At 44.7% G+C, this 12,860-nt stretch overlaps 1 protein-coding gene across 2 annotated transcripts in view; it reads left to right on the top strand.

Annotated features, from left to right (window-relative positions):
* The first annotated feature begins 4,505 nt into the window (after positions 1-4,505).
* The window catches only part of cltcl1 (clathrin, heavy chain-like 1), a 68,709-nt gene continuing 60,354 nt past the window's right edge, over positions 4,506-12,860 (top strand). Inside the window, exon 1 of one of the 2 annotated variants that reach the window (XM_078554476.1) lies at positions 4,506-4,683. In XM_078554476.1, coding sequence (XP_078410602.1) covers positions 4,585-4,683 — 99 coding nt within the window. In that variant the 5' untranslated portion in view covers positions 4,506-4,584. The remainder of the gene's footprint in view (positions 4,684-12,860) is intronic. The other variant, XM_078554475.1, reaches the window with a different exon arrangement.

Raw genomic sequence — 12,860 nt, 5'->3', positions numbered from 1 at the left:
GTATGGAGCATTTCCTGCATGTACCACACGTACTTCCTGTCACACTTCATCACCATCGCCTTTTCTTTCTCATGCTTTATTGATACGCCCGGCTATTAGCAATACACAAAATGACTGTAATATCCTCATTCGACGCTGTTGATTATCAGCTGCATATAAATATCTCACACCCATTGGCCTGCATTTTCACATCAGCTACAAAGAGAAAACTGGCATCCAATATGATACCAGGTTCCTGTTAAACAACAAACCCAAAACAGAATGTCCAAAGATACTCCCACTCCAAAAAATAGCTGCACTACATATCCATCGAATTATCGATTCGTATTACAATCTTTCAATAGTACATTCTATATCAAATATGCAATAAATACAGTGCAAAAGTACTGAACTGGTTATAAAGCTCTTTAGGAGGTCGTGAACGGTACTATATAAATGCAAGCTCTTTCCTTTATCATATTCTATACTCCATATTTTCTATTTTGTTTTATAGATAATGTGCCGACATCTAAGATTTTTAATAAGGTATTTCTCTGAAGTGCAAACAGAGGAATTAGGTGGTGCGGAACACAGAGGCTATAGCGCACCCACAGTCTGGAGGGTATAATCACAGGGCGACAAGACCATGCAGGCACATTCCACAATAAACATTGATTTAGGAGTTATCAGGCAGGAAGAGAAAGATTTTCTGACCAAGGAGTGCAGCAGATTTAAGGGCCAGGAGCTAAATAAATGAAACATTCTGGACTTGTTGGCCCTATCATCTGGGAAATGCCTTAAATAAATAAATAGTGAGGGCAGGATTTCCAAGAATTTTGTAACTGCCCCTGCCTGGAATTAAATTGAAGATACATCATGGAGGACATGGTACGGATATTTAACTGTACCAACCACACCACCACTAGGAGGTGTCTAGAATGATTCACAGCATGTATTTGAGTTTAAAAATACAGTGAAGTTACGCTGTTCACAGAGGAGGGGGGGGGGTGTTTACGTTCCCACGAAATGTCACACATGGTGAAATTGCGAACGGGGAACATGCTCTTGAATGGGATTCATTTAGACAGGTTCCAGCTATGCCAAACCAGTGTTTTACATACGGTCACCATACTTTCCTTGCTTTTGTGCTCTATGCCCCTATTTATAAAGCCCAGGATCCCATATGCTTTATTAACCGTGCCCTCAGCCTGCCCTGCCCTGCCATCAACGATTTGAGCACATATACTGCCAGGTCTCTCTACTCCTGCACCCGACTTGAGCATTGTATTCTTTATGTTGCATTGCCTCTCCTCCTTCTCCCCACCAAATGAATCACTTCACGCTTCTCTGCATTAAAGTCCATCTGCCACTTGTCTGCCCATTCCATCAGCCTGTCCACGTCCCCTTGAAATCTATCACTATCCTCCTCACAGTTCACAATACTTACAATTTTTTGCCATCTGCCAATTTTGAAATTGTGCTCTGTAAATACAAGTCTAGGTCATCGATATAGTTCAAGAAGAGTAGCTGTCCTAAGAGCCATCCTTGGGGGACCCCACTGTATACCTGCCTGCAGCCTGAAACAGAAATACCCACTCACCACCACCCTGTTTCCTGTCACTCAGCCAACTTTGTATCCATGCTGCCGCTGTCTCTTTGATTGATTTTAACTTAGTTGACAAACCTGTTATGTGGCACTTTAGTAAATGTATTTATTTATCAATAAACTATCACAGCATCACAGTACCTTTACAGTGCAGAAGCAGTCCATTCGGCCCATCGAGTCTGCACTGACTCTCTGAAAGAGCATCCCACTTAATCCCACTCCCCTGCCTTAACCCCGTAACCTTGCACATTCTCTCCTTTCAGCTAGCAATCCAATTCCCTTTTGAACACCTCGATCGAACTTGCCTCCACCACCCTTTCAGGAAGTTTGTTCCAGCCTCCAACCACCCTCTGGGTGAAAAACTTTTTCCTCACATCACATTTACTCCCTGCTCTTCTTCCAAGTAACATCACAGGATCTTTTACATCCACCTGAGAGGACAGACGGGGTCTCAGTTTCAGCCCTTCTGAAAGATGACAATTCCATCAGTACAGCCCTCCCACACAATCTAGATTTTTGTGTTCAAATTCCAAATTAGCACTTGAACCTATAACCTTCTAACTCAGAAACAAGAGCACTATCCACAGAGTCATCACACACTGATGATGCAGAAGCATTAATCGTTAAGGTTATTAAATGAGAATTCGTTAAAACGTGTAACAAAACTGAAATCGAAACTGATAACCCAATTCTACACCCACCTGTCCTCCCTCTCCTCTACCCTCCCCCCCTGCAACCCCACCCCCCCCCCCCCTCCACTTTCTGTAGCCTGATCTCACTCAGACACTCCCATGGTCCTCTCTACATTCACCAGATTCAATTGTTTTCTTTAATATCTCAGTGTCCTTGCCCCTTCCACGTGCTATTTGCAACTAGCCGTGCTTTCACATTCAGCATCCGAAAACCAGTTTAATTGGTTGTACTCGATTATTAGAAGTAAATTCATTTACAGTCATGTTTGGGTAGTACAGAACTGGAATATTGCTAAAAACAGAGACTTGCCAACCAACCAGCACCCTTTTCTCCTGCAGTATAAATTGTTGTGATTGTTTGAAATTTGGCATTCTTGCATTTGTCCTGAAAAGTGCAAGATAAAAAGCTTCAGCAACGCGTCTCTCTTTTCAGCAAGATTCAATTAATGTGGTTATCACATATTAAATCCCAGAATTTGTGGATCTCCTTCTATGCATTATACAGTATTGTCATGCACGAGAGTTATTTCACTTGAAACACTTGTCAAATTAAGTACAAACCCGATCTGGCTTCAAAACCCTTGAGTATATTGGATTAGTATAACACCTTACAATAGAGCGATGCCTCTGCAAAGTCCTGCAAATTCAATGGCAGGAGAAGTGCTCCAATATTAGTTGCCTCTCTCAGGCCAATATCCCCAGTATATAACCAGAGGCACTGGTTATGGTTAATCAGCTACATTGGGTGGGCCACATCGTCTGCATGCCTGACACAAGACTCCCAAAACAAGCTCTCTGCCCTGAGCTTCATCACGGCAAGTGGTTACTAGGAGGACAAAGGAAACGTTTCAGGGATGTCCTCAAAGCCTCCCTGAAAAAAAATGCAACATCTCCACCAACTTGTGGGAATCTCTTGCTCGATTCCGCCCAAACTGGAGAAGAAACATCTGCGAAGACGCCAACCATTTCAAACCTCCTCCACAGGCCCAGGTGCAGGCCAAGCACAAACAGCGGAAGGAGCGGACCAGAAGTCCGAACACCCACCTACCTGCCTCATCAAACACCACCTGCCCCAAACCGTGGCAGAGTGTGCACGCGGGTCCAGCATTGGACTTCTCAGTCACCTCAGGACCCACAACCTCGGAATGGAAGGAAGTCACTCTCCGTCCTGAGGGACTGCCGAAGGGAAAGAAGGCTGTGACAATGCAAGATTATGTTTTTCAGTCCAGCGCTGTTTCTGTGAACAGAAAAGCTTGTAAATAATCAGCAAAGCCAGGCTTGAGAGAAAATTGTTTCTCCCTCTGCAAGTGGTGCTTGATTTGCTGAGCATTTCCAAGCATTTGTGCTCATATTTAGGAGTTACTGTTTTTGAATTGCTGCTTATAGTAAAGTGCATGCCTCACTCTATATGCAAGGGAGCCTAATACCCCATATGTAATTCAGCAACACTAACAATGCAACTTTAAGTAAAAATCCTGCTGTATCATCCTGGGATTGGGGATGTGCAGGGAGCCCCATGGTCACGTGACATGATGTAGCAGTCTGCAGCAGGCGGAAGGACACAAACATGTAAATAGTATCAGCAGCTAAAACAACATGCGGGTGAAAAAAAACAGATCCCAGAAAAATTGTACGCCTCGAGAATATATAAAGTTCCTGATTGTATGGCAAAAGAATGTCCTCTTTCCTCAAATCAACCTCTGATCAGTGTGGGGAACTATATACCGCCGGCGGAGGCAGCAGCTCCACTGGGCAGGGAAGCGTGCAGAGGACAGCCTGGCCACGTGATTGAAATTCCTCAGGTCTTGTCCCGCCTCCTCTAGGTGCCCATTGGTCCGGGTCGGCGAACGGGGGGGGGGCCGGCAGAACGGCGGGAGGCTGCGCGGCGATTGGTCCGGCTGGGCTATCAGTCAATATAAGTGACGTATGAGCTGGCCGGGACGACTGGGTGCAGGAGGCGGGGGCGATGGGTCGGCGGCGACGGCAGGCGATTGGCCCGTCCGGGCTCTCAGTCAATATAATTGACGTAGGCGGGGGGCGGGGCACGAGACGGAGCAGGTGGAGTGGGCGGGGTTGGGGCGCGGTGATTGGCCCGGGCGAGCTGTCAGTCAACGGAAGCGAGGAGGGGGGGGGCGGGATCGGCGGCGGGAGGCAACCCGGGGATTGGATCGGCCGCGCTGTCAGTCAATATAAGTGACGTAGGAGGGGGGGGCGTGAAGAGTCAGCGGGAGGCGCATGCGTACATCTAGCCAGCTGAGTCCAGGGGTAGGAGTGAGTGGGGGGGGCCTTGAGCTATCCGTATACTGAATGTTGCCGGGCGCTGAATTAGTTCCCATTCCCTCTGTATCCGCACTGACTGCAGAAATGGCTCAGATCCTCCCCATTCGCTTCCAGGAGCACCTGCAGGTAAGGAGCAATAAATGAAGATAAATAAATAAAGCGAAGGGAGGGAGGGAGGTTTAAATAAAGGGGGAGAGGAGAGAGGATGAGAAACCCCCCGGACCCGGTTGTTAGGCAACAGCGGCCTAGTTGTGGGAAAAGCCTGGGGCTAGGAGTTTGGGGGTGGGGTGGAATTGGAAATGCTCTTTCCTTAAATAAACCTAACGATCTGTGTGGGGAATAACTTCGGTTAATATAAACCCCCCCCCCCCCCCTTTTCCTCGCGATCGATTTTAATCGGAACCCCCCCCCCCCCAAACAACCATACCTCCAGGGGCTGTTCGGCCAGGGGGTGCTTCACTTTGGGGAGGGGGGAAATGTTTTATTGGGAATAATTGTCATCGGTGTGCGGGAGACCGGGACCGCACTGCACCCGGGATTGAGGAGGGAGGGGGGGGGGGGGAGATGGATGGAGGGTGACGTTAGGCTGAGTCCCTCTCTTAAATATATTTGTACATGTTCTTCTTCATGGGATTGACGACTCTGGGTTGGGGGAAGGAGGGGGCGGTGTAAGGAATCGGAACCGTTTTCCTTTCTTCCCCCCCCCCCCCCCCCCTCTCCCTCCCCCCTCTAACCCAGGGATACTTTTCGTGCCTTTTTCACACACGAATGAATGGAATAAAAGCGCCTCCTCTCTTTTAAATCTCCCATTGGAATGGTCAGTCCCTCTCACCCACTCTCTCTCTCTCTCCATCATATTCCAGACCAGCTGCTCCACTGCAGCGGGAACAAGTTTAGTGGGTGCAATAAACTTGTTTACTTGGGGGGGGTGCAATTTGCTGTTTTTAAAGTAGAGTAACTCTGCATCGGTCTGTCTTCATACTCCATTGTGTTGACTAGATTGAAGTAGAAATCTGTTCATCTGATGCAATGTGTTTTATTTATATATATATATATATATAGTACAGATTTTATCCCCGTTTCGCAGTTCATTGCCAGTGCGTAATAATCCTGCCTTAAATCAGCTGTTTCCATTAGTTGGCTTTGCAGCAATTGGACTGTCCACATTTTCTAGCTTGTGATGGAGTGCGGGGAGCTTCGCTCTGTTTATCTACTTGCATCTCCGTTTAGTTCCTCCAATGGCAGTGAAATTCTTAGTGAAGCTGTGTCGTGCGGTGTTAGTATAGAAACAGGAAAATGCTGGGAAAACTCAGCAGCATCTGCGGAGAGAGAAAGAAACAGAGTTAACGTTTGGTGTCTGTGTGACCCTTCTGCGGTGTTGGTGTCGAGATTATACGCGGGCACTCGGGCAGGGATTAAAATCTGTTTTTCCCCATTTAAAATGTCTTTTTGCATAAATTTAAATCAGGGCTTCCAAGAGTTCCGTCTTGCTATGACAATCCCTCGAACTAGTTTGCAGCCTTCTGCATGCTGCCACTATTTTAAACCAAGGGGTTTAATATATCTTTCGTCGGTAGCATCGTACTTGAGATACTTACTTCCCCCTTACATTCCCAACCGAGTTTACAATGTTGGCATTGGGCAGCCAGTGCACTTTAATTGAAGATTGCTTTCTGACTTTCCTGACATCTCTTCCCGCCCGCAAGAGCAGGATCATATTTGTCGCAATCGCCGTTGATCGATGGTTTACAAGATGGTCGAACGTTTAAATGACTGTGGGAATCCTTTGCTGTTTAATGTATAATGTTTGGTTGGGCTTTCCTTTTTACATTTTTCAGTTTGTTCATGGTGCTCAAGTGGTGCCTAAGCGATTTTTGCCTTCCTGTGCTTATTGTCAAACGCACCAATTGTCTTGTGCTTCAGTTCTCGTCACTCCTCAATACCTGACGACTGCCTCGTAACCTTTAACCAACCTTCAAATTGATTTTTTAAAAAGAAGGCTCTCAGTAATAACTAATCCTATTGCAAAATCACAAAGGGTGATGCACATCTTGGAGGTATGTGGGGACACAAGAGCAAAATACATCTTCCACAAGAAATAGGAGCAAGCGAATGGCCCATCAAGCCTTTACTGCCATTCCGTACCATCATGGCTGATCTTGGGCTTCAACACTTTTCCCTCCTGCTCCCCATATCTCAATTCCTTGAGACAATATCTGTCTATCCCAGTCTTAAATGTGTTCCATATCAGAGCATCAGCAACCCTCTTGGGGTAGAGAATTCCAAAGATTCTCAATCCTTTGAGTGAAATAATTTCTCCTTGCCTCAGTCTTAATGAATCTGCCCCTGAGATCCTGAGATAGATTCCTGATCAGTGGAAACAACAACATGGGGTCACAATCCCCAGATGACAGAGTAACACTACATATTCTAACTTCAACTGATGCAAAACACATTTTCTTGGAATGTGCATGGAGCTTCCCTGCTAATGAGAATGCATAGTATGATGCATCTCATTGCATTTGAGTTGCTTTTCAAATAGTAATTACATATTGATGTTTACTTACAAAGTTAAGCTTGGATTGAACTGGGGCATAATAAATTCTGCAAATGCAATAATTCTAATGGTAGGATTCTAGTTTTGGATAACAAGCAATGCTCGGTGGTTCAGATGGTTAGACCAATGCAACTGTAGCCCTTGATTACTGGCTGTGTATCATATAAAACATTGCACACTCCATTAGCAACAATAAATGTAGCCTGTTTGTTTTCTCTTGGTACTGCCCTAATGTTGATAAGGTATTCCTAAATTTGGATAGTGCATCAATGTCTCTATAAAATTGATGCTGTAACTCTAAATTGAAAAACAAATATAAATACGGACTTGTCTTTATCTTGGGACTTGTACTTTTAATGCCTTGAGGTCTGGACAAGGGTTGTTTGAGGCATTAGCAAATCTTTCAGTGAAATCTTGACTTTGAAAGTGTTGTAGATGCCTTTTTAAAGAGTTTACGTAAAAGTAGTTTGGAAATGTCAACACACTTGTAGGTGTGACCAGTGTATTCTTGATTAAGCAATCATTTGTGATTGAGGCTGTGATTTGATTCAGCACTGAGCAGAGGCAAAGTGTAGTACTTGTGGATAAAAGCATAATACTGTGGATGTTGGAAATCAAACAAAAACAAAATGCTGGAAAAATACATTCTGCTTTCTTACCTTAATGCCACGATCAGCACCTCCTTTAGCCCATATTATTACCATTGACACCCCCTTTGTCCTTTTTGTTCATGTCATCTTTGTCAATTTCTCCTTTGCTACCTTCTATCCAGCTTCAACTGCTCCATTCCCCCCCCCCCCCAACAAAAACATCATATTTTTACTTCACTTTAGCTCTGAAGAAGTCTGATGGACTTCTTACGAAATGGGGATGTTCGTTGATTGCGCAATGTTCAGCACCATTCACGACAACTCATACTGAAGCAGTCTATGTCCAAATGCAGCAAGACCTGGACAATATCCGGGCTTGGGCTGACAAGTGGCACAAGTTGTCAGGCAATGAACATCAACAGGAGAGAATCCAACCATCGCCCCTTGATGTTCAATGGCATTACCATTACTGAAACCCCCACTATCAACATCCTGGGGGTTACCATTGACCAGAAACTGAACTGAGCTAGCCATATAAATACTGTGGCTACAAGAGCAGTTCAAAGGCTAGGAATCATGCGACTAGTAACTCACCAGCTGACTCCCCAAAGCCTGTCCACCATCTACAAGGCACAAGTCAGGAGTGTGATGAAATACTCCCCATTTGCCTGGATGAATGCAGCTCCCACAACACTGAAGAAGTTTGATACCGTCCAGGGCATAGCAGTCCATTGAGTGGCACCACATTCACTCACTCCCTCCATCACTGACGCACAGTAGCAGCAGCGTGTACCATCTACAAGATGCACTGCAGGAATTCACCAAGGCTCCTTAGACAGCTCCTTAGGCACCTTCCAAACCACTGCCACCTGGAAGGACAAGGTCAGCAGATAGATGGGAACACCACAATCTGGAAGTTCCCCTCCAAGTCACTCACCATCCTGACTTGGAAATATATCACTGTTCCTTCACTGTTGCTAGGTCAAAATCCTGGAACTCCCTCCCTAACAGCGCTGTGGGTGTACCTACACCACATGAACTGCAGCGGTTCAAGGCAGCTCACCACCACCTTCTCAAGGGCAACTAGGGATGGGCAGTAAATGCTGGCCCAGCTAACAAAGCCCAAATCCTGTGAATGAATTTACAAAAAAGAAACGTTAACTCTGTTTTTCTCTCAACAGATGCTGTTAGACCTGCTGAGTTTTTCCAGCATTTTCTGTTTTTGTTGTAGTTCTTTTGGCACAAGTTAGGAATATCCCATTGAATGGTATGACAATTGGCTGCCTTCTAGAGGCAGGATGAAAGATGCTGAGAAGATGGATAAATGGGATTAACTGTTTCAAAGTGGGTTTTTGTCCAGTGGTCTCAAATTATAATGGCTGCAAAACATTTTCTTTAAACTGACTAGAAGAAAAATGAATGAACAGCTGGATACAGCTCTACAGTCAATTCTTGGTATTGCAGCAGTTCCCACACTAACCCTGGTGATGCCAACAGGCTATGGTGGAAGGTGAATCTGATTGGTCTGATTATACCCCCCTGATGTGTATGTTCGGCAATGATGGTTATCAAGAATGGATTCCTAGCCACTTTTTCTTTCCCCTTGAGGTTGCTGAGGCCATTTGTGGCTTAGTCTTAACTCAAAACAACTCAAATCATTGAATCTGGGTTCTGTTCAGGTCTCTACACTGGCCAAACTTAATACTGTGGAGGAACCTTGGGTGTTTTGGTACCATGGGCATCTATTTTAAAGTTTTTAGACTGCCAGAGCAACATCTAATCTGTACAGTATGTGATGGACCTTTGGGAACTCAACTGCCTTGGTAAAGTGTCAGTCTCTTGAATCTGTAAGCTGCAGTTCATTCTTCATGCTACCACAGTAACAAATACCTTGGATTAACCATTGTAAGGGCATTAGGAAACCAAAATATGAGCAATAAACTGTGGCCCCTCCTGGCTTTTGCTGTTAGATTATCCTAGAAAAGGTTTGAGTAAGCACTTGGTGTTGTGTAAAACAGAAATGGAAAAAATCATTGCATTTGAATGAGCATTTGAAAAGGTGTTCACTTTACCCCAACAGCAGCTTGTATATTTATATAGTGCCGTTAACATAATAAATCATCCCAAGGTGCTTCACTGGAGCATTTTAAAACAAAATTACACCGAGCCACGTAAAGAGGCCAGATGACCAAAAGCTTGGCCAGGCAGGATGTAAGGAGCATCTTGGAGGAAAACAAGTTGTAGGGAGGGAATTCCAGAGCTTAGGGCCTGGGCAACTGAAGGTACAGCCGGCAGCAGTGGAACAGTTGAAATCAGGTACCCAAGAGGTCAGAATTAGTTGAGCTCCTGTTTTGGAGGGTTGTGGGGTTGGTGAAGGGGGAAAGGCTGTGGAGGGGTTTGAAGGCAAAGATGAGAATCTTAAAATGGCAATTGCCTGACCGGAAGCCAATGTCAGCAAGCACAGGTGAACAGAACTTGGTGCAATTTTAAGACACAGGTATCAGCTTTTGGATAACATGTATATGGAGGGTAGAATGTGGAACACCAGCCAGGAGTGCATTGGAATAGTCAAGTCTAGAGGTAACAGTCATGAATAGGGGTTTTGGCAGCAGGTGGAAATAGTGGCCTTTGATGGTATGAATGAGGTTGGAAACTCATTTCAGAATCCAATATGACACCAAGTTTGCAAACAGACTGGTTTGATCTTGGACTGTTGTCAGGGAGAGTGATGGAGCTGAGTGGTGACCAGAAACAGTGGCTTCAGTCTTCCCAATATTTAGCCATAGGATATTTCTTTCTGCTCATCCAGTACTTTCCAACAGCAGTGAGGTATTGGCACTGATGAATTGCTACCAGTTGGTGTGAAAATGGGATTTTTCAGCATTCAATTTTTAAGATGTTCACTTCAAAAGTTACCAGTAATTTTAACAAGGGCCACAAAAGCAAGATCGTCTTGCTAAGTGACCACATGAAATAATACAGAAATATGCTGCAGCATTAAGATCGGAACTGGGTTTGCACCCATTATCCAAAGCATGATTGAGTTTTCAGTTGTCACTGAGCAGCTGCTAATTCAAGACTGGATATTTCCAGCTGAGTTGATACAAACTCTCTTCCACTGGAGGAGAACAATTAGAGAACAGTATTGAAGCTGTGCCCTGTCAAATTCCCATACCTGGGTGAACTGTGAATCTCAACTAGTAGAGTTTAAAAACAATTTAATGGTGGAACAAGTGCCCATAAGATGCGTTTTCCCTCGACCACTCTAGTATTCCATCAATGGATGTTGCCATACTTTTGTATATCCCTTCGTGGGATGGGTGCCACTAGCCAACATTTGTTGCCCATCCCTAATTGCCATTGAGACTAAAACAAATCAGTTTTATTGACAAATAGCAGTCAATGATTTTTAAACACTGGTATGAAATCTTGTGGGCCTTAGCACTGACTTGAGCCCCTATAAATGTACAGGTATTGGCCAATGCCATGTGCTAAATCCTTTGTACTGGCCTTCCTCTATGGAACTTCTGAGGGAGGAGAGAGTGCCTATCTTCTGTTTTTTGAAATACTGTAACTTTCGTTTTAAAATTGTTTTCTAACCAGTTGGGTTCTGAAACTAACGATGTAATTTCCCAGGCAAATCCATTAATGAGAACAGTTATCAAAAATAAAACTTTAAATAGCCAGACTGTCTCTTGGGGGAGAGGATAACTTCGTAAGCCTGCTGAACAAATAAGTCTTTGCAATGCAGAACTAGTGCTCCAATCAACAGTACAATACTGAAATTAATCTTCTGAACAAAGATGCAGACTGGTCCTCATGCAGATAAGACTAGCACATTGAACTCTGCAGAAGTGCACAGAGCAACACTATGGATCATGTAATTGCCAAAAACTTAAATCTAGACAATGTGAACTTCCAAATTCTGGTTCATGTGTCTGACATGTCTTGTTTGCTAAAGCCTTGGAGGGAGTACAGTTAATACTATGGCATTGCAATTAACTATATAGAACATGAAGATTGCCATATCACACCAACTTTTTTATTCATTCATGGGATGTGGGCATCACTGGCTAGGCCAGCATTTATTACCTATCCCTAATGGCCCTTGTTCAGAGGGCAGTTAAGAGTCAACCACATTGCTATGTGGAGTCATGTGTGACCAGGTAAGGACAGCAGATTTCCTTGCCCTAAAGGGCATTAGTGAACCAGTTGGGTTTTTGCAACAGTCGACAATGGTTTCATGGTCATCATTATACTTTTATTTCCAAGCCATCAATTGACTTTTATTTCCAAATTTTTATTGAATTCAAATTCCACCATCTGCCATGGCAGGATTCAAACCCAGGTCCCCAGAGCATTACCCTGGGTCTCTGGATTACTAGTCCAGTGATGATACCACTACACCATAGCCTCCCCTGATATGCAACACCTGGAAAGTGTTGTCTCAAACTCTTAATGCTCAGGGTTGGTGTCTGCATTGATTAGAATTCAGAGGAGTAGTTGCTGACACTGCCTCCAGCTGTTGAGTGGGATACTTTGTGAAGAAGATACACACATGATCATTCAGTTTCATGACACATTGCCCTGTCTATTAGCCTGCTGGTGTTCTGATCCCTATTGTCAACCTGAAGCTTGTTTTGTGATCATCTACTGCCTCACTTTTGGAGAGGAGGAATATCAGAATCATAGTGCAAAAGAGGCCCTTTGGCCCATTGAGTCTGCACCGACATGTGAGAAACACCTGACCCACCTACCTAATCCCATTTACCAGCACTTGGCCCAAAGCCTTGAATATTATGATGTGCCAAGTGCTCACCCAGGTACTTTTTAAAGGATGTGAGGCAACCCGCCTCCACCACCCTCCCAGGCAGCGCATTCCAGACTGTCACCACCCACTGGGTAAAAAAGTTTTTCCTCACATCCCCCCTAAACCTCCTGCCCCTCACCTTGAACTTGTGTCCCCTCGTGACTGACCCTTCAACTAAGGGGAACAGCCGCTCCCTATCCACTCCGTCCATGCCCCTCATAATCTTGTACACCTCCATCAGGTCGCCCCTCAGTCTTCCCAAGTCTATCCAACCTCTCTTCATAACTTAAATGTTTCATCCCAGGCAACATCCTGGTGAATCTCCTCTGCACCCCCTCCAGTGCAA

Source organism: Cetorhinus maximus, chromosome 12 (assembly GCF_964194155.1).
Source record: "Cetorhinus maximus chromosome 12, sCetMax3.hap1.1, whole genome shotgun sequence".
Taxonomy (NCBI): Eukaryota; Metazoa; Chordata; class Chondrichthyes; order Lamniformes; family Cetorhinidae; genus Cetorhinus; species Cetorhinus maximus.
Note: the sequence above shows the minus strand (reverse complement) of the source record. Positions and strands in the feature narration are given on the sequence as shown.